The sequence below is a fragment of the Apium graveolens genome, chromosome 5 (assembly GCF_009905375.1).
Source record: "Apium graveolens cultivar Ventura chromosome 5, ASM990537v1, whole genome shotgun sequence".
Taxonomy (NCBI): domain Eukaryota; kingdom Viridiplantae; phylum Streptophyta; class Magnoliopsida; order Apiales; family Apiaceae; genus Apium; species Apium graveolens.
In genome coordinates, this window is record NC_133651.1 from 314,940,411 (window position 1) to 314,967,563 (window position 27,153).

The 27,153-nt window shown below is 38.3% G+C and overlaps 1 protein-coding gene across 3 annotated transcripts; it reads right to left on the reverse strand.

Annotated features, from left to right (window-relative positions):
• Nucleotides 1-19,179: 19,179 nt before the first annotated feature.
• LOC141659469 (ankyrin repeat protein SKIP35-like) lies at nucleotides 19,180-25,998 on the reverse strand. Of its 3 annotated transcripts, none has more exons than XM_074466354.1 (4): nucleotides 25,866-25,998; nucleotides 24,608-25,425; nucleotides 22,738-23,170; nucleotides 19,180-20,109 (listed from the first exon to the last, which is right to left on the reverse strand). In XM_074466354.1, the coding sequence occupies exons 2-4, from the start codon at nucleotides 25,225-25,227 to the stop codon at nucleotides 19,321-19,323; spliced, it is 1,842 nt and encodes a 613-aa protein (XP_074322455.1). In that variant the 5' UTR covers nucleotides 25,228-25,425; nucleotides 25,866-25,998; the 3' UTR covers nucleotides 19,180-19,320. The 3 variants fall into 3 exon arrangements, with proteins under 3 accessions (XP_074322455.1, XP_074322457.1, XP_074322456.1); XM_074466356.1 differs by lacking the exon at nucleotides 25,866-25,998 and adding an exon at nucleotides 25,572-25,814; XM_074466355.1 differs by lacking the exon at nucleotides 25,866-25,998 and adding an exon at nucleotides 25,568-25,814.
• Between the last annotated feature and the right edge of the window lie 1,155 nt (nucleotides 25,999-27,153).

Genomic DNA, 27,153 nt, shown 5'->3' on the forward strand with positions numbered 1-27,153 from the left:
ATATGTTTGATAATGTGATAAATTGCACAACTGCCAAAGAGGTTTGGGACACAGTTCAGCTACTGTGTGAAGGTACAGAACAAGTAAAAGAAAACAAAATGCAGCTTCTCATTCAACAGTATGAGTATTTTCATTTTGAAGAAAATGAATCTTTAAATGACACATTCAATAGATTCCAAAAGCTGTTGAATGGACTGAAGCTGTATGGTAGAGTGTACCAGGTGAAGGATTTAAATCTTAAAATTTTAAGATCCTTGCCAAAGGAATGGAAACCCATGACTGTCTCCTTGAGAAACTCTCAAGATTATAAGGACTTCACTCTTGAAAGATTATATGGAATCTTGAAGACTTATGAACTAGAGCTGGAACAGGATGAGGTATTGGAGAAGGGAAGAAAGAAAGGAGGTTCAGTTGCCTTGGTAGCTGAAAATGAGAAAGAATGCAGACAAGAAACTGTGAGATCAACATTAAACTCCAAAGATGGCACAAGCAAATCAGAATCAAGCAAGGGGAAGGAGCAAGTTGCTGAGAATGAAGACAACTCCAGCCAAGATGACTCTGATGGTATTGATGAGCATCTTGCATTTCTGTCCAGAAGATTTGCAAAGATGAAATTTAAGAAAAACACTAGAGCCACTAAACCTCATAAGAACATGGTGGACAAATCCAAGTTCAAGTGTTTCAATTGTGGTATAAGTGGACACTTTGCAAGTGAGTGCAGAAAGCCAACTACTGAAAAGAAGAAATTTGACCAAGTAGATTACAAAAAGAAATATTTTGATCTGCTCAAGCAAAAGGAGAAGGCTTTCATTACTCAAGAAAAAGACTGGGCAGCTGATGGAGAAGAAGAGGATGAAGATGTGGAATATGTCAACTTGGCTCTCATGGCTGATTCTGAGGAAAATGAAGTTAGTTCATCAAGCAACCAGGTAATCACTACTGATTTAACACAGCTTACTAAAGAAGAGTGCAATGATGCTTTTAATGACATGTCTACTGAATTGTATCACTTGCGTGTGTCTCTTAAATCTCTTGCTAAAGAAAATAGTAGGATTAAAGAGAACAATCTGTTTTTAAGTAATAGAAATGCTGTGTTAGAAGATAAGTTGATTGACCTAGAGAAAACTAAGCTACATTGTATATCTGTTGAAAATGAACTAGCTGAATCTGTTAAGAAAGTAGAAATACTTTCTAATCAATTAGAGAGAGAGCAAGAGGTGATTAAAGCCTGGAAGACATCTAGGGATGTTAGTGCTCAAATTGTCAAGGTCCAAGGAATTGAATCATTTTGTGAGACTGCCTGGGATAAAAACAAAAAGAAAATGGAATTAATTGATGGGCTGTCAACGGATGTGGAATCAACGGATGATGAAATTATCCGTTGAAGGAAGAAAAGGAGCATCCGTTGAAGGTTCCTCAATTAAAACATGCAGATGTTTCTAACAGTGAAAAACTAAAGAAACTCAACAAAAAGTTTGGTTCAACTTCCAAGAACTTTGTCAAAGAAGAAGCAAGCACATCCAAAGATTTCAGTAAGGTGAATATAGGACACATGACCTTAGAACAGTTAAAGAATAGGCTCAAAGTGGTTGAGGATAAAAAGGAAACTAAAAGGAAATCTAATAGAAATGGGAAGGTAGGGGTTAACAAACATAACAATTACACACCTGATAAGTATGCTCCTAGAAAAAGTTGTGTGCATTGTAATAGTGTTAATCATCTATCTGCTAATTGCAAATCTATTAAGAAAACTCCCATACCTGTACCCTCTTCCATGCCTAATATGTCTGCATCACCTCTGCATGCTATGCCTGTTATGTCTCAACAGAATCCTTATGCATATTTTGCAAACATGCCATATTTTAACAATCCTTATCTTGCTACATTTAGTATGCCTCAAATGCCATACAATATGCCTATGTGGAATAACATGTTTGCACAATCCATGCCTTATCAAATTCCAAATGTGCTAAATGATTCTGTGACTAACCCTACACCTCAACCAACTACATCTAAGATCAAGGTTGACTAAAAGTTACCTAAGTCTAAAGATGCAAGAGGAATGAAGTCTAGGAGAAAGGCTAACATGAATGGACCCAAGGAAACTTGGGTACCAAAATCAACTTGATTGATTTTATGGTGTGCAGGGAAACAGAAAAAATCTATGGTACTTGGACAGTGGCTGTTCAAGACACATGACAGGAGATTTCTCCCTGCTCACAGAGTTTAAGGAGAAAGCTGGCCCTAGCATAACCTTTGGAGATGACAGCAAAGGGTTTACTATGGGATATGGCTTGATTTCAATAAGGAATGTCATCATTGATGAAGTTGCATTAGTTGATGGTCTCAAGCACAACTTACTGAGCATCAGTCAACTATGTGATAGAGGGAATACAATTTCCTTCAATACTGAAGCCTGTGTTGTCACCAGTAAGAAAGACAACAAAGTGGTTCTAACTGGAGTTAGAAAAGGAAATATGTACTTAGCTGACTTCAACTCTACTGATGCAGAATCTATTACTTGTCTCTTCAGCAAAGCAAGTCCAGTTGAAAGTTGGCTATGGCACAAGAAGCTATCCCATTTGAATTTCAAGACAATGAATGATCTAGTCAAAAAGGACTTAGTTAGAGGAATTCCTCTTGTTGAATTCTCAAGGGATGGTTTGTGTGATGCTTGTCAGAAAGGCAAACAAAGGAAAGCATCATTCAAAAAGAAGCTTGAAACAACAATTGATGAACCATTACAGCTACTACATATGGATTTGTTTGGACCAGTCAATGTATTGTCAATTGCAAGAAAAAGATATTGCTTAGTGATTGTAGATGATTTCTCAAAGTTTTCATGGGTCTATTTTCTTGGATCAAAGGATGAAGCAAGTGAAATCATTATCAATCACATCAGGCAAGTCAATAATCATCCTGACTTGAAGGTTAGGAATATCAGGAGTGACAATGGAACTGAGTTCAAGAATTTGACAATGAGGCTGTTCTGTGAAGAAAATGGAATCATGCATGAGTTCTCAGCTCCAAGAACACCTCAACAAAATGGGGTAGTTGAAAGAAAGAACAGATCTTTAATTGAGGCTGCTAGAACAATGCTTGAAGAATCAAAGTTACCAACATATTTCTGGGCTGAAGCTGTTAATTGTGCCTGCTACACTCAGAATATTTCTTTGATCAATCAAGCTAAAGGCATGACGCCTTATCAGTTGTTCAAGAGAAGAAAACCAACTCTAAACTTTCTTCATGTCTTTGGATGTAAATGCTTTATACTGAGAAATCAATCTGACCATAAAGGGAAGTTTGATGCAAAGGCTGATGAAGGGATATTTATTGGTTACTCAGCTGGAAAATCTTATAGGGTCTACAATCTAAGAACCAACATTGTTATGGAATCTGTGCATGTTGTGTTTGATGATAAAAAGATTGATGGACTAACAGATGAGGGACACCATGAGAGACTCAAATTAGACAACATTGAGATATATTGTGATGATAGTGAAGAGGAGACTGATGGAGATGACACTTCAAAAGGGATTCAGAACATGCCCTTGGATAATGCACAAAATTCTGCATCCGTTGATAGAGGCAATGCAGTATCCATTGAAAGATATAATGCATCATCCGTTGAAGTACAAAATGAAGCATCCGTTGATCATAGTTCATCAACGGATAATCGATTTACATCATCAGTTGATAGAACTCCAAGTTCCCTGCAAAGGACCAACAACTCAGGGGGAGTTTCAACTAATCAACACTCTGTCTCACATCATGACAATACTGAGGCCACCTCATCTAGAGTATATCTTCCACCTCAAAGGAAATGGACCAAGAATCATCCCTTTGAACTGATCATTGGTGATGCATCATCTAAAGTGCAAACAAGAAAAGCTACTCAAGATGAATGTCTGTATAGTAGTTTTCTATCTCAGGAGGAACCTAAGAAAGTGGAAGAAGCTTTATTGGATCCAGATTGGATATTAGCAATGCAGGAAGAGCTGAACCAATTTGAGAGAAACAAAGTTTGGAAGCTGGTACCCAAACCAAAGAACAAGAGTCCTATTGACACAAAATGGGTATTCAGAAACAAGATGGATGAAAATGGCATTGTCATAAGGAATAAAGCCAGATTGGTTGCTAAAGGCTATTCTCAACAAGAGGGAATAGATTTTGATGAGACATATGCTCCTGTTGCAAGACTTGAAGCCATCAGAATCTTTCTAGCCTATGCAGCCCATGCCAATTTCAAAGTCTATCAAATGGATGTCAAGAGTGCATTTCTAAATGGAAAATTGGAGGAAGAAGTTTATGTAAGTCAACCTCCAGGGTTTGAAGATCCAAATTTTCCAGACTATGTGTATTATCTGTTGAAAGCACTCTATGGACTGAAGCAAGCACCTAGAGCCTGGTATGAAACCTTATCAAAATTCCTTTTGGAGAATCACTTCACTAGAGGTACTGTTGATAAAACTCTCTTCTTTAGGAATGTTAATGGCTCTAGTATACTTGTTCAAATTTATGTAGATGACATAATATTTGGATCTACAGATGATAAGCTTTGTAAAAAGTTTGCTAAGCTAATGCAAAGTAATTATGAAATGAGCCTGATGGGAGAACTAACCTATTTTCTTGGTTTACAAGTTAAACAAGTTAGTGATGGAATTTTCATTAGTCAAACTAAATATATTTATGATCTTTTAAAGAAGTTTGACTTAATAGAATGTTCATCTGCAAAAACTCCCATGGCCACTGCCACCAAACTTGAATTAAATAAGACTGAAAGGTCTGTGGACATTACAAGTTATAGAGGCATGGTTGGTTCACTTTTATATTTAACTGCCAGTAGACCAGATATAATGTTTTCTACATGTCTCTGTGCTAGATTTCAAGCTGACCCTAAAGAATCTCACTTAGTAGCTATTCAAAGAATTTTCAGATATCTCAAGGGGACTCCAAATCTAGGAATTTGGTACCCTAGAGAGTCTGGTTTTGATCTAATTGGCTACTCAGATGCAGACTATGCAGGTTGCAAAATAGACAGGAAAAGTACAACAGGCTCCTGCCAATTCCTGGGAAACAAGCTTGTATCATGGTTTAGCAAAAAGCAAAATCCAGTCTCTACTTCTACAGCTGAGGCTGAATACATTGCTGCTGGAAGTTGCTGCTCTCAAGTGTTATGGATGAGGAATCAACTCCTTGATTATGGACTACATGTTGATAGAATTCCTATTTTTTGTGACAACATAAGTGCCATAGCCATAACAGAGAATCCTGTGCAGCACTCAAGGACCAAGCACATTGATATCAAGTACCACTTCATTAGGGAACATGTGATGAAAGGTACAGTGGAACTTCATTTTGTTCCAAGTGAACAACAAATTGCAGACATATTTACCAAGCCACTTGATGAATCAACATTCACAAGATTGGTAAGTGAGCTAGGTATGCTTAATTACTCTTAAAATTCATGTCCTTATTGCAATTTGAGTTGAAGCCTGAAATGTATTAGCTACAAGAACAAATTTGATTTTTAACATAGATTATTCCATCAACGGATATTCCCTATCCGTTGAAAGTCAAAATTGTTCTATCAACGGATGTTCATTATCCGTTGAAAGTCATATACATTTCTGGAATTTTTATCCGTCAACGGATAAAACTAAAGTGCTCTTCAACGGATGACAATTTACCTTATCCGTTGAAATATCACATCAGTCGATTCAAGTGTTTCACAGCTGTTGATTCTATTGCCTTAACCGTTGATACTCATACATACAGCTGTATGTATTTATTTTAAAGGTAGTTTTTAGAATACTTACAGTTTATTCTTAAACGGCTGAAATTCACTTACACATATTTATTGTTTAATCTCTTATTTATGTTTTTTTTGAGAAAGTATATAAGCCCTTCTGATTTTTCATTTTTACTTTACGCTTTCTTGAAATTTCAAAGCTTTTACCATTTTCTCTCTGCAAAACCTTCAAGTTATTCTCTGCAATTTCTACTCACAACAATGGCACCAGTAGTGAAGATTATGTCTCAATCTGGGTTCATCTATGAGAAGAACAATTTCATAGCTTTGGTAGAAAAGAATGAAGCCCACTCAGATTATCACAAAATGATGGACTTCATCAAAAACTGTAAACTTAGCTATGCAATGCTGGAAGCCCCAACGATTTACTGTGAAGTAGTTGAGGAGATTTGGACATCTGCTGAGTTCAACTCCATAGATATGACTATCTCCTTCACTCTCAAAGGTAAAAATCACTGTGTTAACTGTGATGACTTACTAGCATGTTTTAAATTACCTGAGAACAATGCCATGACACCACACACTGATAATGATGTATCCAGCATGTTAAATTCCATAGGTTATTCTCTTAACTCTGCTAGTTTAGGGAGTATTAGAAGAAAAGGCCTTAGGAAAGAATGGAGTTTTCTTGGGGATGCCTTTATCAAGGTTTTCTCTGGGAAAATTAGCAATTTTGATGCCATAACTTCATCTCTTGTTAATATGCTCTATATGTTTGTTTCTGATAGGTATTTTAATTTTAGCAACTATATTATGCTAGAATTGGGTACTAGATTAGGTAACAAAGCTAATAGACCTAATAACATCTATTATGCTAGATTCTTTATGTTATTGGCTAACCATGTTGCTGAAGGTTTGGTAATTACGAATGAGAATAATAAACTCAAGTGCTGGGCACAAGAGAAAAGAGTTCTTGCAGATTTATTGAGAATGGATCTCAACAGCAGTGTGCCATTGGTATATTTACCAATCATGAATGCACCACAGGTAGGTGAGGTAATTGCTTCTACAACTCCTACTTCTTCCAACCCCTCTATTTCTTTATCTTCTAGTGTGGCCATGGAATCTGTGACAATGCCCCAACAGATTCCTACCAAGGTCACCAAAACTAAACTTTCAAAATCAAAGACAAAGAAAACCACCTCTGTTGTTTCTCAAAAGACAACAGTTGTAACACCTACCATTAACCCTGAGGGGAGTGAACAGGGTGTGAGTGGTGAGGGGAGGGGTGAACATCAAAGAAACCCCCAGGATAAGGAAGGAGAGAAAAGTGCTTCCCAAGCTAGCCAAGCCACAGTTTCTCAAAAAGCTGTGGTGGTTGAAAAGGTTACTAGCATATCCCTAGCTGCATCCTCCCAAAAGGATGTAACTATTGAAAATAGTTCCCAACCAGGAACACACAAACGAGGGAGGGACACTAAAGCCAAACACTCACCAACAAAAGCCTTTATTAGAAGAAAGAGAGCTAGAACCCAATCTTCTACACAGGGTGCACACACTGCACAGATACATCCATCTGTATCTATGCCTTCTCAAACTCAGTTTGATGTGGCTCCAACAAATGTGGAGTCACAGCCCCATTCTCTCACAATTAACACACATCAATCACCACACACTTCCTCACCATCTCTAGATGTGGATATGTTATTCCCATCAATTCCTGATTCTCCCTCTTTACAACTCAGGGAGGAGCCACACTCAAATACAGGTGATCATCATCTTTTAGATGATTTGTTGGATCACCCGCAAATTCTTTCAGATGTAATTGAAGGATCTGTGTCACCAAAACTCATATCAATCTACACAGATTCAACAGTTATATCACTTTCAAGTTCTACTTCTTTTCCTTCTTCAACGGATATCACTCATCCGTTGACAAGTGGTTGTTCTTCAACGGATAAGCTTAACAGCAGTTATCCATTGATACCATCAGTTTCACCTTCAACGGCTATTCCTCATCCGTTGATAGTCTCTACACACACAACTGAAACAATTCCAAGTGTAGAAGACTTGATTACTGTACAATCACTTCTAGGACTGAGGGAAGGGAGTGACAATTTGAGTGAGAGGCTGGGTTGCTCCCAGGCAAAAGGAGAGATTGAGAGCTCAAATATGCATGCTATTTCTTCCAGCATGGCAAAAGTAAGTGAGAGGAGTACCACCTTAGTAGGTGAAGGTGAGGGAGTGAGTTGTGTGAGCCAGGGGGAGCCCCTGATGCAAGAACATAGAGAAAATGAGAGAAAGGCAGGTACAGCAGATATAAGGATGGATCCAGCCATTGCTAGTGAGTCAATGATTGTGAATGATGCTGAAAAGGAAAGACAATTTCAGCAACATTATAAAGCTGTAATTGATAACATTTCCTTGGATGCTGACACTTTTACTCATCCTGTTTCAGCCTATCAAGTATTGGTTGCACAGGGCAATGTGGAGGCAGAAAAGACACTACATCTAGTACATACAACAGCATCTCTTCAAAGGGACAAAACTGCTATTAACAAGATGCCTTCAACAGCTGGTGAGTCATTTGAAGAATTTGGAGTAAATTCTGATGATGATGACTTTGTTTCTTCTGATGGAAGCATGAACTTAGGGGGAGATGAAGGCCCTAGTTTTATTCCAAATCTACCTGAATGGGCCTTCACAAAGGAGTCTACAACAGGGCAATTCAATGTCTCCTTAGTCAAACAAATCAGTACTATCAAACAGGCCATTCAGAAAACTTCTCATGCTGGTACAAAGGCTATCCTTACAGCTCACTTGGACTCACTGCATCTCATGAAGTTGCAGCAAGTAAGACAGAATCTGAGTGTGGATGAACTCAGAAAGGATATTGCTGACTTGAAATCCTACAATTCTGAAAAATTGGATTCAGTCATGCCCTTTGGTACAATGCAGGACATTGTGTTGAGATTGAAAAAGGAATCACATACTGAAAAGAGGCTGGCCAAATTGGAAGACAGAGTTCAAGTTATTGAAGATTCTGTGGCCACCATTCTTCACAACCAACAATCTCAAACAAATCTACTTATGCAGCTGGCAAAAGCACAGGGCTTGACCCCTCTCCTTGATGATAACAAAAAGGGGGAGAGTAAAAGGGAAGGGGAAGGAGAGCCATCTACAAAAATCCAAATATCTAAAGTGCTAGTTCCTGCCATCACTACTTCTCCAATCATTCAAATCAAAGGAAAGCCTGATGGAATTGATTTAATCCAGCTAGCAGCAGCTGAAATTCAAGTGAAAGAGCAAAGGAGGAGAATTGATGAAAGGATGCAACAGCTGTTTGGCTAAACACAAGATAAATCAATATCTGTGAAACATAGCACAAAGGTTGAACCAATCAATATGGAGCACAAGCAAGAAAGGAGAAATAAGGTTGGAGAGACTTCTTTCAAGAATCTAAAACCTATGGTTCTCAAGCCCAACACCAGATCCAGCAAGGACTCCACAAAGAAACCTCTAGACTTTGCTCAGATGAAAGAAGTGGACTTTCCTCTTCCAAAGCCTGATGAAGACAAAGTATTGGGTACAAGCATCATAAAACACAAGGAGACCATGGATGAGGCAGTAAGGAGAAACATGGCTATTATCTTTAGAGAGGGAAAGAGCATATGTGTGATGCAAGGACATCCCAAATTCTCAATAGCCAAGAGGGAAGAAACCAAAAGGTTAAAGAAAGAAGCTGAAAAACTCAAGGCTGACAAAAGAGCACAAGCAAAGCTTGAACAAAAGCTAAAGTCAAGTCTAGTTGAAAATGAGAAAGGAATTGAAGTCAGGGGTGAAGACAAGATTGCAAACTTAGATGAGGTTTTTGGGAGTATATTTGGTGAAAGCATGGAGGAAAAAGAGAAATGGCAAAAGGGAAACAGAAGAAAGGCCAAGGCACATAGAAGGAGTGAAGGCAACACTGAAGAAACTAAATCTCTACCTTCCATACCTGAACCCTTTGTTGCTGATCCCACTATAAACATCCATGGTGAACCAATCATCCCAAAAGAGGAACCTATTGATTGGGACACCATCAATTTGCCTACTTTTTTAACCACTCTTCCACTACCAAAGAAACAGAAAAGAAAATCCAAATCTACACCTCCCCTAAACTCTAAGAAATTCACTCAAAAACATAAACCTAACCCTAAGCCACCCATTTCTAAAGATGATTATGTTCACATCTGTGACATAAAAGAAATTTCAGACATTGAACTTTATCTGGATGAGCTGGAGGATGTAAGGGGAATTGCTGCTTACAGACAGCTACCAGAGAGATTGGTGTTCAGATACAAAGGAGCTGGGGAAAGAACATGGCCTCTCTACAGGATTCTGAATGAAGGCTACTCTACCTTGATCAGAGTCTTTTCAGCCATACAAAAGGATTCTGGCTTTACCAGGACTGCCAAGACTGAAATTCTCAACAAGATTGCCAACATAAGGAAAACTTGGAGGGAGCCCAATGCTTTGCCCAGAACCTTACTCATTCAAGAAAGGGGAACTACAATTCACAAATCACCACATTGGTTGATGGAATTCAGAGATGATAAAGGAGTCAGAAGATTTTTCAGACTTGAAGACCAACTCAAGATTGCCAGCAATGAAACTCTCAAAGAAATGCAATCTAAGTTGGATATCAGTGATGAAGATGAAGCTGAATTCTTCAGACAACTCCAACTCCAAATTGAGGAAAATGACAAAGGGCTAGGAAAGAAAACCAGGGATCAAAGAAGAAAAAGATGATTTGCTCAGGCCAGAGGAGCACCCTTGGAAACACTGTAAATCTTCAATTACCTTCTAGTACATACACTTTTGCAGCACTTTTAAATTTCTACTTAGTTTCAGTTCATATATTTGTTAAGTGTTTTGTTATCATCAAGTTAACCTTGAATTTATGTCTACAATTCTTATAGACATAAATAGGGGGAGATTGTTAGGAATATATGTGCATTAGTTTGATGATATGTTTAACAAAACACTTAAGTAGAAATCTAGTGTTTGTAGCCTCAACGGATAAGACCACTTTGGCTATCGGTTGATGGTGTAGCTTTACTTAGAAATAAGTCTAGTGTTGTAGCACATTTCAGTCTCTGAATTTGAGATATAATTCTTAAATGTTGAGGGAAATTATAAGTCATGTTGACTACTAAAGGATATGCAGATAGGAAGGCCAATTGTAAATATTTCATGCCTTGTAATTTTGTATAAATGAAATGGTGTCAATTAAAGACCTTCAACGGATGAGAAACAAAGCTTCAACGGATGTCTCTAAAGCTTCAATGGATAACATCCTTCAACGGATGAGTGCATCAACGGATAGAGCTTCAACTGCTAACACATCAACGGATAAAGCCATCAACTGATGAAGGCTTCAACGGATGTTCTGTTAAATAGCAGTTGACAAGTGGTAGTTGTACCTACAAACAGAGGCACATAGGTTGACAGAGACAACTGAGATGTGGTAGCCTATTTCAGGAACATCAGAAAAAGCAACCGTTCTACTCTAGTATAAAGAGGCAATAGTCAACAATGCACTGGAGTAAAATGGAGAAGAAACAAGTGGAGAACTTATTTTATTATTGTACTTTTTATCTTTGTCTTCACTTGTAAACTTGGTGTTATATAAACCAAATAGCAGCTAGTAATTAGATATGAATTTTTCCAGAGCTGTTTAGAAAAATCTTGAGAAAAATCATCTAGTTTGTACTAGGATGCAGCTGTGATCAACTTCTTGAATCACAGATTTTCTGAAATACCATCTCTGGTAGAACAACAAATCCACCAGAAAAGTTTTTAAGGTCTGTTGTGTTTTGTACTTTTGTGCTTGAATATATATCTGTCTGTATTAGCTTAAAGCAATTCACACACTTGTTTATCTTAAACACACAGCCTTTGAAACTGCTCAAAACTTGAAAAAATTTTGAGATTTACATTCAACCCCCCTTCTGTAAATCTCATTGTTAGTTCACTAGGAATAACAAAATACCCAGCAGGGGAGCCCATCCTTGGGAACCCATGCGAGGACAGAACGGTTGTTTTATTAACATGTTAAAATCACAAATCAGGCCGGGCCCCGGCCCGCTTGACGATAAGTATAGGAAACGAGCCGGGCCACGGCCCGCTTGAAAAAGATATGAGCACAAAGCAGAGATAAAACTATGAAAATAGTGAGAAGCGCCCACAAACTATAAAAGTTAGAGACGACCGCGATGCGAGCCCAAATCCGTGGGCTCGCAGGATGATGGATGCGGGCCAAGAAGCCCAGCCATCTAACATAGCCAGGGTCGCATGTTGCGAGGAGAAGACACATGAACAAGATATGAGCTCCTAGGCCCGACCCGCTAATGCGAGCACACCTACAACACTTGTGAGTTAGTAATGAGGCGAGCCCGCTCGCTGTGATTTTTACCTAATTAAACATGGATGCGAGCTGACGAGCTCGGCTCGCTGTGAGGGTGTAATACCCGCCATACGCGGCCAGGGCTATGATGGCTCTTGGTCAGTAGGGGCATGGTAAGTTGTAAATACATAAAATAAAAAAAACCAGCTAGCACAGTAAAGACATAGGCGGGCACAAAAGACTTGATATTTTATACAAGCAAGTTGTAAATAAGTTATGCCCCAAGGCATAATATTTCAAATACAAGCGCGAGGCGAGAAGGGTGCCCGCTTACCCAGTCAAAAGTCTAGTTCTAAAATAAAATTAACTAAGGCTTATCAGCCTCTGCTCCCTACGGATTTCATCATCAGCGATCTGGGCCTGCTCAGCCGCGAGCCGGGCATTCTCAGCAATTTGGGCATCCCGCTCCATCTCCAGCTTCAATTTTTCGGCATGCCTGGCTGTGCCCGCACCCAGAGCTGCCCAATCAAAATCAGGAACCTTCTTGATAAAGATTTTCATGAAATTCTTGGCCTCCAGGTTCCTAGCATCGGCGAGGACGGCCTCACGGCTCTCGGTCAGGGCGGAAACTGATCCCTCCAGCTCGAGCACCCTCTCCTCGAGGGCATCCTTCTCCTTCTTCCACGCCTCAGCGGTCAGGTCATGAGCTTCCTTCTGCTCCCTTAAGGCATTGCCGTAAGCAGCGTTCAGGTTAATCATCTTCTGATTATAGTTGTTTACCGGCGTAACTTTCTCTTGCCCGTGCTCATCGACCTTACTCTGAAGGGATTTGACTTTAGACTTAAGCTTTGTGTTGGTCTGGCTGAGGGTTCGCATCTCTCGAGCCTTAGATAGCTGACGATAGTATACTTCGGCCACAGCTCGGGACAGTGCATCCTGGTTGACCTCGAGAGCAGAGAAGGACCAATCCTTTACATCCTGCCCGCTGATGTGACCTTGAGCGAGCCGGCCGAATGTGGTCGCAACCATGTTGGCAGAAGAAGAAGTGTGAAGAGGAGCATCAGATGGAGAAGCCTTCTTTGGCTCAGGCTCGCCAGTTTTCCCCTCTTTGTGACCTCGATGCCTTTTTAGCCGAGGAGAAGGCCCTGAGCCTTTGAAATTCTCAGTAAGGGTCCTCATGCGAGCTGGAGGGGGGACTTGAGAGTGAGCCCCTACGGTCGCCGCAACGGGCTTAACAGGGCCTGAAGCTGCGGCTTGCTCAGCCTCTTTCATGAAGGGGATAGGGGAGATGGTCATTTCTGAAAAAGAAAATAATAAAGTGATATATTAGTCACAACGAGATGCAATGGAAAGAAGAAAATGCGAGCAGGAGATTAATGCAGACAAATAAAGTACAATGCGAAGTGAGATGCATGTGGAAAATGAAAAAATGCGAGAACACGAGCTCGCACATGCGAGCAGACGGGCTCGCGCATGCGGCCCCAACATTCTTACCCTTTCTAGCCCTCTTCTTAGATTTCTTCTTTTGAGGGGTCAGCCTCACCACTGCCTTCAAAAACCCACACGTGACCAGGTTCGAGGTCGTTATGAGCTTTCGAATATCCCTGTCTACCTTAGGAAGATCTAGCAGGCTGTAGGCATTTATTTTCTCTTGTCCCACAAGGACAGTGCGAGGCGGGGTGGCTGGAGATAAGAAAAATAAAAAACGTTTCTTGTTAAAGGAAATAATTATGGTAGGAAAGACGAGAGCGGCCCGGGAAGACTTACATGGATTGTAATAAAAATGAGTCTGGACTCGAGGCACCTCGTGGATATAGAAATAAGGGCTCTTCCACTTCCCTGAGCTACTCGGCTCGTTGTGGATGAGGTTCTTCTTGTTGAAGCACGGCCAGACAGAGAAGTAAAATATCCAAAGTCATTAGGAGAATGTTTTAGATTAAGGAAGTAGCCCAGCTGCCTCGCTGTTAGAGGGGGAAACCCACATTTGCTGTACATGATGTACAATGCGAGGGCGGCCCGGTATCTATTCGGGTTGATCTGCAAGGGTCCGAGCTGGTAGTACTCGCAGACATCCTTGATGAAGGGATGAAGAGGATAGGAGATTTCTAGCCTCAGAAGGAAGGTAGACAAAACCATGCGAGGCACCCTACCTCCATTCTCCGGATGGTTAAATCTGTAGCACCTCATGTGAGGCAGGGGCAAGACAACATGGCCCTCGAGCTGGAACTGCTCAATGTGCTCGGCCAAATGTTTCTGAGTCAGTGAGGTGGGCAGGTCACGGCAAGCGAGCACCTTAACCTCCTCGTTTGCAGTTGAGCTCTCCTCCCCGTCATGAATGATCTGCCTCTTAAAAATAATCTCACCCTCAAGCTCGGGTTGGGCAGGAGGCACATAAGGCTCAGGAGAGGCCGCAGGGACATAGTTATAGTTGCAGAGCTTATACTGGCTAGTGACATCTGCCACCTCATCGCTTTGAGGGGAGTCATAAGACCAATGCGAGCCGTCTTCTTCACCCTCGAGCCCCAAGATGGGGTATTCTGCGGCTACAGGATTTTTTTCCCTTCTTGGTGTCGTAGTATGCACTTTCCAGGTCGCTGTCAGTGGACTCTGAGTCGAGGTGAATGGGGTCGAGGTTGTTAGCTGCAACTTGCCTCAGGCGGGCCACCCTCTCTTCAATCATCTCCCTTAGAATCTCCTCAGCCCGTTCTTTGTCCAAAGGAGCATGCTCGCGGTTTAGCAGCCCTTCCACTCTGAGGGAAGCTGGTATGTTGGAGAGATTCGCATGCATGTTTCTCCAATCATAGATGTTCTTTTCCCTGGTGTAATCCTCAGGGTTCGGGTCGAGGTGAATATTGAGCGAGCCGGAACCTCATGTTCGCATCGAATTCTTGACCCTGGCAATGTTTAGGGCCCCTTGGGGGTGATAGCAGAACCCGGGGAAATGGGTTGGCTGAGACGGCCAGAAAGAGAAGTCAGCTCGCGTTGGAAGTCCTTTGAGCCTCGCTGCTCAGGAGGGTATTGGTTTAATGGAGAAGGAGTAGCTGAAGAGCGAGCCGGGCTGGCGGAGGAATGAGCCGGGCTCGAGGAGGAGCGAGATGATCCGTAAGAGCGGGCTGAAGACGCACTCGACATCTGTAAAAGATGGTGAAAGTTAGTGTGTGGCCCTAAAAAAAAGTATGGGGTTGCACATAAGTGTCCTCACATCTCACACGGGATCGCACCTAATTATCTAAACGAGCAGACGGGCTCGCATCGCATATCGTGGTTGTGTGTGATCGCATCGAGTTACAAGAGAATGTGTGAGCTCACATTGCATGTTGTGAGTGTGTGTGAGCTCGCATCAAACAAATGGTATGTGCTCGAGTTGAATGACTAAATATGAATATAAGTGGGCTCGAATCGAAGAGTACCTGTTAGAGAGGTGTATGAAGATCCTGATGAATCGGTGCCGGGAGAATATCGCCGCCGGTAGACGGTTCTTGTGGAAATGATGATCTTCTCCGTGGCAGATCCTTGAGCAAAGTGAGCAGCAATTCGACAAATGTTCTTGGAAATGTTAGAAATGAAATTAGAATACCACATATTTATAGGGGATAGGAAAGAGAAAGAGGGAGTAACGCGTGTCATCATCTTAGAGGTGGACACAAATCCCCACGCCAGCTGTCCAACAGCTGTCATGCGTTCAAAATGCATGCTAGATAAAAGGCATGTGAGGCGAGACACGCGAGGCGGCTTGGTGCGGCCTGGTGGGCTCGCACCTGCGAGGCCATGAAAGACTAGAAAATTCCTAGCCTCAAGATGCGACCAAGAATTTTGGGGGGTAGTTGTCATGCCCGCTTTCGGTCATGGGCCCTAAACAGGTCCGTATATGTGCGCGGAATAGCTAGACTCTCGTGTGTGGGCTAGAAACATGGATTAATATGACTTGGGCCAGCACATGCGGGCTGGGCTCGTGACATGCGAGCTGGGCTCGTGGCATGCGAGTCGGGCTCGTGACATACGAGCTGGGCTCACGCTTGTAAGGAAGGCTCACAATTGTCATCTGGTGTTCACACGCGAGGTGGGCTTAGGTGTCCACATGCGAGGTGGGCTCAGGTGACTTTACGCGAGGTGGGCTTAGGTGTCCACATGCGAGGTGGGCTCATGTGACTTCACGCGAAATGGGCTCAGGTGATAGTATTCGAGCTGGGCTCGGTTGCCCACACGCGGGCTGGGCCCATGAGCCCACATCTTATGAAATCAAAGATAATATTGTATTTATTCATTAAAAAGGAAGGTGGTGCGGGCCGAGGCCGCTAGGCCGGCCCGCATTAGAGGACTTTGTGTTCAACATGGAAAGTGACTCGTAGATTACTGAGTTGCTCGTATATTTCGGGGCCGACACGGGTATTCCTACAATTACGTGAAGAAATGCGGAGATGCCGCGAGATTGTAGGAAGCGTGTGGAGCCGGTCGAGATTTACGTGACTAATTGGCTGAAGGCCTGACTTCATCGTGGGCTTGGGATGCACGGGTTGTAGAACCCTAACCCTAGCCTATGTGACTTGTTCCCCAATAACTACGTAAGGCTTGATCCCTATAAATAGGGTACGTAGGCACTTGTATGAGACATGAGTCGACACTTAATAGAGAATAACAAACTCTATTCTTTCTTAAGGAGTCAACATACAAGCTCAGCCACCACCATATATAACCTTCCTCCGCCCTCAAACACCATACTTGATTCTTGTTCCGCCCATTAACCTCCGTAACACTGTTATACGAAATTCTCCTTATAACAGGGGCATTTTTTCGTAGGAAGAAAAATGATGCTAAGTGTTAATATAGAAACATGTATAAATATTTATATAATGATTTTTTTATCGTGTATTCATGTATATATGATAAGCGCGCAAAAACTTATAATTTTAGGTGGTGGAGTTGATGTAAATGCAGATATTTTATTATTAAAAAAAAGAAGCAATCAAGATTAAAATTATAAATTTCAAGCGATTATCATGGATTCATGGGCACATAATAGAAAATCGTATATATAATTACCAAATAAGCATTTAAGTGGGTAAATGAAGGAAAATGAATTATTAAAGTAATAATAATAGTGACATATATAAATATTCATTTAACATTTAAGTAGTTAAAATATAGTTTTATTTGAATATTTTTTGTGTTTTTAAAATTCTACTTTAACATTAAAATTCAATTTATGATTTCAATATATGATGATAACTACACATTTTTAACATCCCAAACGACTCAGACATAGAGATGTTCAAAAAATATGAAACCCGAAATCCGATCTGATCCGGAAAAAAACCTGAAAAGCCAGATCCGGAAAAAAGTCCGGCCCGATTCGGCCCGACCTGCGGGCTTTAAATGGGCCTTCTTTTTTCTCGAAAATTCGGCCCGGCCCGGATAAAAACCCGGACTTTTTGAAAAAACCCCATTTTTTATATAAAATTTGAAAATATACAATATTTTTATGATTTTTAAAATATTATATTATAATAGTAGAAACAATTAAGGTATATATAATTATTTATATATTATATAATTTATATTAAAAATTAATTATTTAATTTGGTGTCTAAACTACTCTATCAGATATATTAAGATATTATTTTATTCGGTATTTAAACTACTCATAATTCGAATTCTAAAATATTAAAATATTTTTTTAATATATAAATGAAAACCCCGGATAAAATCCGGTTCGGCCCAATCCGGCCCGGTCCGCGAGCCTAAAACGAGCCATATATTTTTTAGGAAGCCCGGCCCGACCCGATTTTTAAAAAAGTCAGGCCCGATTCGTTTTCAAAAAAACCGAGCTTTTTAAAATCCGGATAAAATCCGGCCCGATGTGCTTTTGTGCATCTCTGCGCCAGACACATGTAATTCTCTAATTGGAAAGCATTGTTCAAAGAAATTTTTTGGCAGACAGCTACTTATCAAATATCAATATTAGTGTCCGTTTGGGAAATCTTAAAATAAGTAATTTATGACTTAAAATGATTAAGTGCGAAATAAGTGATAAGTTGATAAATACTTATAAGTTCTATAAGTGTTTGGATAAATTTACTTATAAGTCAGAATTTTTTTTACTTGAATTAAAACAAATAATTATTAAATATAATTATCTTAGTTCATGAATCTTAAATTAGAAAATATTTAAAAATTTATATTTTAAAATCAAAACTTTAGAAAAAAGTGAAATAATGAAATAAGTTGGAAAAAAGTACGTCACTGCCAACTTTCAACTTATCAGCTTATAAGTTATAAATTCAGCTTATAAGTTGGGTCGACAAACACTCGTCAATAAGTTGTTAAGGGCTTATAAGCCATAAATGGCTTATAAGTAGCGTGCCAAACAGGCCTTACAGAATCAATAGGATCAAACCTGAAATTTAGTTGAATCCACTATTTTTTTTTCTAATCTTTAACTTCCAAAAACTTATATGTAATTTGTAAAAATTATTTACAAATATTTCTTCGAGTGGGTGAAATTATCTTCATATTTTTTATTAACAAAATACGTGTATTTTTATTTAAAAAAATATCATCTTTTTTATAAAATAAGAAGTTTTTTTTGAATTTTTCAACTATCAAGGAAGAACTCAACCCTCCCAATTTAAAACTAGTAAGCTATATACATGAAGTTCATTACCTTAATAAAAATATGCACACACAAGAGTCAACTGAATTAGAGCAAAAGTTTGACAAGGGGATGTTTGGTCGGTGATTAATATGACAGGTTAACGGTAATCGAAACCTTAAATGATGTTTGGTCGGTGATTAATATACCCGGTTAACGGAAATCGAAACCTTAAATCTACGAGATAGTGTTTGAATTACCAATTTAGTGGTGGAGAATAGAAACTCCAATCTCTCTTGGGCGGTAAATCAAACCCACCATATCTATTTAATTTCCATTTTATTTCCACTCCTATTAACTCCCATTCCCATTCCCGATTCTCATTCCCGTGGTACATCCAAACACCTCCACAAATCTTATAGAGGAAACCATGGAAGGCGTAGGGAAAAATATTAAACATGAAATTTCTTTTATCACCTTAAATCTTTATATTATGTTATTAACATTCATGACAAGCTGCAGGAGATAAGATGAAATCCATGAGTACAAAACTTAAGATATTTATAATCTTGATTAAGCAAACTTCGCCTCCTACAAAAAAAATTGAGGAAGATGATGCTCCAAAACGGCCAAGAGTTCTTTTTCCTGTCCAGCTTCGTCCGATATTTTACCTCCCAGTCTTCTTGCGGCTTCCATGAGTTGTCCCCTCAGTCTCTGCGATAACAAACAGCCTCCGGCCTTAACACACACCCTATACAATGGCAGGTACGCTATAGCCACCCTCAGAGCTGAAGGAAGATCTGGTAAACAAATCGGAGATTCACCCCACTTGAAAATCCTGGCTAGATTTAAGTAGTTATCTTGACCTTCTCTCAACCCGTCCAAGAAAGCACTTTCTGACCAGTGTTCCCGGAGAAAGTCCCTGAGCTGAGGTGCAACTCCGTCATCATCAGATTTAGAAATATTCTCAGCCACTGCGTATGTATCCTTAGCATCGCCAAGAAAATTAGACTTGAGGAGAAATTCTACCCCGTCAAGCGACCCACTGCTTCTTTCACCAGCAGCCTTTAAAATTTCAACACCAAGAGCATCGAGCACATTATGCGGGACATGAGGAAGGAGATAGGCAGCAATCTCAACTTGACTACTGGAAGTGGCAGCTGTGAGAGCAAGACAAAGTTCCATGTCTCGGCACCCTCTCTTAACAAACCATTGAACAACCAGCAGACAACCCCTCTCAGCTGCCCTCATTAAAGGACCCAGAAATGTCATCGCGTTACCTTCTTCAACCAGACATTCCATAGTTCCAATCTTGCCATAATGGGAAGCAAAGCCTAAAGCCAGGTCAACATCAACATCCAAACTATTCCTTTGAGCAATCTACCAAATAGAACATCAACCAAACATCAGGCAAAATATTCAACAGAGAGAAAAGGAACAAAAACAAAACGAGTGCAAACATTTTTTCTTTTATTTTTGCTAAATAGTGCCCACAATTTAAATGTTTAAATACTAAACTCGTCAATATCCTTAACCTAAAAAATAAAATGACAGACTCTTATGATCTTATCCTTATATATTGCATATAACATCTGGCCAGGCACCTTCATTACCAAAAAAGGGTCAAAACAATCTTAGATTTTGTGCAGGGTGACAAACTGTGGACCTCTTTTGGGGGATGATTAAGCTATATCAATGATACTTTTCATATTTGGCCATGATAACTGTAATCACGAGAAAGAGTAACACAACAGTGGATATCACACAACAGAATTACTTGAAAAAAATGAAAGTGCACTCCATCCTAAATTCTCATTTGCACTCTCTGCATTTGGTCTGAAGCCGCTTCAACCAAGGTGTTTCTTCACCAATAAGTTTAGAGATGGCAGCCTAAAGTAAATCATTTTTCTACTTTTTTGTGATTTTTTTCTATTTAACTATTTGGTAAAGGGCACTACAGAATTTTAACACTCAAGCACCCTATGTCAACTGAGATTCGACCTCTTGAAGGGAAAAGTGGTCAATTACAAAAATTCAACCACTCACGCATGATGCACCCTACATCTACTGAGATTAGAATCCTCAACCTATTGTAACAAAGGGAAGAGGGATATGAAGTATCCACTGGCCTAAAGTGATACTCTATAAAGCAATTACTTGTAATCCAGGAATAAGGAAGAAAAAGCAAAGTATGTACATAACTGTCAGAATAGCTACAGGGCAGTAGTAGCAATCATTAGTAGTGTTGCAGACAGGGGTACTATTTATTAGTTGTAGTCTTTCAGTCCGTTAGTTTTATTACTAGTATTAAATAGTATGAGAGTCTGTATTTTTGGGTATGTTTAAACTATTAACAGATAATGGAAGTTTTTTACCAATACTTTCTGTCTCTTGTTTATCTCTCGATAACTGAATTTTTTTCTTCTTCAAGCTACTTCTCTCTATTCATTTCCATCTCGAAACACACTAATCTCTGTTAATCTCTTCATTTCTAGCTTAGATCTACTGTTTCCTCTCATAAAAAAACACCAAAAATACTTGCATTTACATTTCTGCATATTAAGTTCATAGTTCCTGACAATAACGTACCACCATAATTACAGCTATCTAATTTCCACTATTAGACAAGGTTCATGACACAAATTGAAAAGTCACTCTGCCTTGTCATGATATTTATGCAAGAAAAATAATACCGTTGACTTGTTCTCTAGCAGGTTCAAAGCATGCAAGATACCAAGAGATCATGTAGACAAACAGTACAAAGAAAATTTAAGTTGTCCTAATTGCTTCTATATAATGAAGGTTATCCTCCAATCCATGCTCAAATATTTTAAAGTACTGCTCTTTTCCACTTTTTCCATCAAACATTAGAACTTTGTTTTAGTTCCTACCATCAGTAAGAGGAAAAACTTTATGTAATCGACTGATAATCAAATTTGCTACTTAATTGATAGTGCCAGAACACAGGTTGCTCTAGTTAGTTGTTAAAGGATTTACCAATTACCATAATGTCGCATCACTTTTAGCAATGAGGAAAACATCACAAGACTAGACATGGCTAAAAAATCAGATTGAATAATACAAGAAATGGATTAAAACTTGACAGGACAAACAAGAAGTTGATTTCCTTGTAATTACTAATGGTGTAAGGAGAATAAAGTTCCTGAGGTTGCCTCAGTAAATTTACTTGAGGTGATATCAAAAATTTAATAAAAACATGACACATGTCGATAGGTACACTCAAATGTATTTGTTCCAAGAAAAAAGGGAATAATTAAATGTATGTACTATGGAAAGTGAATAATTATTTAACTAAATATGTACACACAATTACCAAATATAAGATGATTTGATTGTGTACCTAAGATAAATTTCCTGAGGTAATCTAAGGAACTTCATTCTCATTTAAAAGTATTATACTTTCAACATCTCACTCACTTTCTAGTACTAGATTTCATATGTAATTTGTAATCTGATAAAGTGCCACAATCAAGGTCAGTAAAGTGAAGAAAGAAGTCCATCGTTCTCAAATTGCAGGAAGCTACGTTAGTTGCCCTCTGTCAAGGGCATAAAAAGACCTCCAAATAGGTGGTAATTGGTATTATATGTTGACCATTCAGCCCGCAATTGCTACAGTTAATATCTCATAATCTCCCGTTCAATACTGTCTCGAATATTAAAAGTTTAAATAACTGCAGATGCATGCAAAATGTAGATAAAATATGACATGGTTTAAGCAACAGAAAAATACAATGCTTGTGCTTTTATAGTGAAACTTTATTCTTGTTCTCAAACCTCGAATATAATGTGTATAGGACATTACCCAAAGACTTCATTTTTTTCAAAGAGGGAAAAAATGATTTGGCATTTTCCAATTCTGTATTACCAGCTGAAGGGGACTAAATAAAAGATCTAAATTCGACTTCAAGAAGAATTTCTTATTAAACTTCGAAAGTATTAAAAAAAATACAAAAAACACACTTTCGAGAGCCTGAGAAGAATGCATACCTGCAACAGGATGCGGACAAGTTCTGTACTCCCAAAACGTGAGGCTTCAAGAAAACATTGATTGACATTGTCTGCACCCCCATCTACCAACATGCTCAGCAACCCTTGGATGGCAGTCGCTGATATACCTGATGCCCAACCAGGATCAAATGAACTAGAGAACAGAGTAAGAGGGAAACAAGCTGCATCAAAGGCTTCTGTGAAGTCCTTTCCAGAAAGATTGTTTCCCGCCAGATCAAGAAAAATTTTGAATGCAGATAACTGCAGTTGAATCTGAACGGGTGAGTTTTGACAGATGTCGTCTCCACTACCCTGGCAACGAGAATGAAAACCTATACATTTCAGAGCCCATTCAGTGAACTTCTGGACCTTCGCACCAGCCTCAGCTTTCAAAACCTCATCTCCGTTACATTCCTGGAGACGTTCGTGCAACCTATTAAATAGGAAGACAACCTTGCACATTAACTTTTAACCATAAACTTTCATTAAAAATTACAACTAAAAAATCTTTATCTACATAACAAGAGCTGGTAACAAGCATGTGCATTCAAACAGCTTTATTATTGAAGTAGCATTACATGACATAACTAAAGGACTGCTAGATGAAACTATATAACTAAAACATTCAATTAAACGACTACCTAGTTTGGGAATTTTGTTAGGTGGTTCAACAAAGGAAAAAACAATCTTCAATTTTTTATGTCTTCTTTCAGAGTAAGGAATATGTGGATTCTAGAAATTGAATTGTGGATTCAGTTTCCTCCCATGATCCACTACTAAACAGAGAATTACTGAGAGAATGTTGGTGTTCCGCCAATTACTCTAGAGACAGATATTGAGAGTATAGGAGCTATATAGAATCAAATGTGTTGATAATTACTCTAGGTGCATTTAGTTGATGGTAAATGAACAACGGGAATCAGCATCTTAATCCCATGTGCTAGGGATTGGATTAGCAATTTGATTACTTGGAATAGGAACATCATTACCATTAACTGGGTAACTCATCTAATTCATGAGCCAGAGAATAAAGACACTACATAAGGTGGAAAGTCATGATAAATTGTGTTGATAAATTATAAAATAACCACCCACCTTAACTTGGGAACCAAGGAGAAAACACAAATTGGTAGAATAAATGATAGTATCATGAACGGATCTAAAATTAACCAATTAGATTTTCTAAAAGCTTGTTGTGAAAAAGTGACAAGACTACATGCTACTTGTATCAAGCGAGTTCAAGAAATTTAATACCATGGAAACTATCTAAGACCTCAAACCTATCATATCTTATATATTGAAATCTTGTTAATATGACAGTTCCTTTAATGGTATTGTTTATATAATTAAAGTGCCAACCAACTGGGCAGGCATTAACTGCTTAGTGCTTAAAAATCTCTAAAGGATTTAAGGAACATTTGGTTTTAGGTAATGGATCCGATAGCCAAAAATATTTGGTTAACGGTTCGAGTTATTCTACAAAAATTTAAATTATGTGACCACATCACTAAAATCATCACCCAAATTTATTCCCATTAATGACAGATTGGTGTTTGGTTGAGCAATTTTTAATTCAAACGGGTAATATGTTCCTATGTTGAGTAATTTGGTTCAAAGTAATGTGTTTACTTGTATCGGGTAATAATTTCAACACAAATAGAAGTTTAGTGTCATTTACAAGATCAGATCATATTCTTATTGCACAAAATTCATTTCCTCATATGTATTAGTATCTAGTCAAAGTAAATTTATTGTCAAAAAACCACCATTTGATACGACGAAAAACAGACAAAAGGGCTAAAGTTTCCTGAGAAGCTAATTGTATCGGAACAAAAGGCAGAAAAAGTAACATATATTTAAATTTTATTACCGTTCTGCCATCACAGAAACAGTATCAGCCAGGCTCATTGTTCGACTTTGGCAAGCAGAAACACATGACGCAAGGAACGATGTTCTGAGAGCCGCTCTACTAAAGTCATAAGCACCATTAGCAATAACTTTTTTAATTATTCCTGTTATGCCAAACAGTTCGTCCTCTGTACTCAAAAACCAAACTGAATCAAGCGAAATGCACAAAGAATCATTAAGTGTCTGCGGATCAGCCAACAATATCAGACTTTCAGCATGTTCCCAGTCACGACAACTCACAGCAGCCTGAAACATTTTCCCCAGCTCAATCCTGTCTTGCCTGCTGAGTTTCTTCTCAGCCACACCATTATCTGTACCTCCAGGTTCAGAATCTGAAGTCGCCAGTCTAGATTTCATCTTTTTGGATGCTCCGCAAGTACAACTATCTTCAACCATTCCCATCTGTTCATCACTTGCCAGCGGACCTTCCCTCGAGAAAACTACATCGCCATCACTCGCCTCTCCTTCTTCATTATTCATCCTACCATTATCATTCTCATCAACTTCCATGTCAGTACATTCATCAAGAGGCATTAATTCATTTCTCAAATCAAGCTCCATCAAGGCTTTCTTATCCTCCATTCCGGAACCGTCCCAAATCAAAATACTCAGTTCTTCCCAAGTACAATAATCAGATCTCCAAAGTCAAAATCTTTGTGCCAGACCAAAAAAATATCCAAAAAAAACAACACAACCACCTAAAATCTTCAAATTATCCTCTTCACCCGAAAAACGCAACAAACCCCCCACCACTATCAATTCACAAACAAGCCCTTGAATCTGAAACAACAAAATACCCATAAGTAAAACAATACAAAACAAAGAAATCAAGAAAATAAGCTTGAATTGCTCTATATCAAAATCAACAAAAATCACACAAATTCACAAATGGGTATTCAAATTAACACAAAAATCAACATACCCACCAAGAAAAAAAGATCAAAATCCAATCTTTATCTATGCATACACATGTTCATACATACATAACTGCTGAAACCCTAAAACCCCAAAATGAAATTGGGAATTAAACAAGACCCAAGAACAGCAATTACATACATACAAACATGATGCAGCTACAGATTCAACAAACCCATATGACAAATTAATGAAATTTATTTAAAAAAATCAAGAAAAAAAAGGACTAAAAAAAGAAAAGTAGTAAAAAAAAGGATGTAATAAATATAGGAAGTGTAATGAAAGGAGAGGAAGAGAAAGCAAACCTGTTGAGAGACGAATTAGTGGGGGAGAAAGGTGCTGGTGGTGTATTGAGTGAGAGACAAAAATGAGACCCACAATGTCTTCTATGTCCCTCTCTGGCCCTGATTAGAGTATTTTGTCATCTAAATTTATTTCTCCTCCTCTCCCTTTTCGGGTTACCGAAATCGGAAATAATCGGCTACGGATTTATAATTTAGAAAATTTATCAAATTTATTTATATTTTTAAAATTATTTACAAAAATATAATCAATGTTATAAATAAGCTTATAGAGAAAATTACTCGAAATTGTATAAAAGATTGCAAATATTACTGGGAAGGAAATTGTTACGAGGTTGGAAGTGTTTGAGATCGTATTTTTGAAAATGTTTTACGTGATATGGATATTTTAGAAAAAGACCCCTATAATTTACCAGTGTATATTGATAATTAATTTGTTCATTTTAAAAAAAAAAATTGACCAATTTTAATAATTGTGCATATATGTCGTAATATAATATATTTGATTTGGGACAATTGTAAGTAATAATGAATTTAATAAAATAATTTTATTTGTTTCGATGATAGTTATTAAATATGAATAGCTAATATTTCGCACCTAATATTAAGTTAATATTTTGCGCCAATTATTTTAGGTTATTAAGTGCGGATAATTAATATGTTGCTTTTGTTATTTTTCATCACCGATTATATGTAATAGCGACTTTTAAAATGATTTTATTAATATCAATAGTTAGTGAACGTTAATAATTAATATTTCCCGCTTGTTATTTTTCAATAGTTAAGCTCGAATATTTAATATGTTATATTTGTTATTTTTCACATTTGGACAAATTTGCCTAGTTAAAAGAACGTTTGTACATTTGTAGTATGTAATTTGTTTTAAATGATGTTGATAATTATTTATGTAACTCAATTATATCTTAAATACTATTAATAAAGCTTATATTTTTTTTGGTTTGTAAATCAATTTTAGTATTATTGTTATTGACGGGCCGATTATTTATATTTAGTTCGACTTTGATAAAATTCTAGCATTATATGTAAATCAAACAAAACAAATACGGGCACAAGGACTTTTATGTTCTCGGAATTTTTTAAGAACAATTAATTTATGTAAAAATAAAATAGAAAATTAAATTTAAGATACTGTTTTATTCCTATGCCAGGTAATGCAGAATAGAAAAAACACAAAAATAACTATTTTTTTTTAAAATTAACAAAAATAAATATTCCAAAGAAATGGTCAATTGTTCCAATTTATAAAAAAAATTGGCAAATTTTAACAAAC

What these genes read in the sequence shown, in the direction of transcription:
- LOC141659469 (XM_074466354.1), bottom strand. Translation starts at nt 25,227, where the DNA reads ATGGAGGATAAGAAAGCCTTGATGGAGCTTGATTTGAGAAATGAATTA. An exon ending in GTTTCTGTGATGGCAGAACG is followed by an intron (nt 23,171 to 24,607) that starts GTAATAAAATTT and finishes CCTATTTAATAG; the next exon opens with GTTGCACGAACGTCTCCAGG. An exon ending in TTGTCCGCATCCTGTTGCAG is followed by an intron (nt 20,110 to 22,737) that starts GTATGCATTCTT and finishes TCTATTTGGTAG; the next exon opens with ATTGCTCAAAGGAATAGTTT.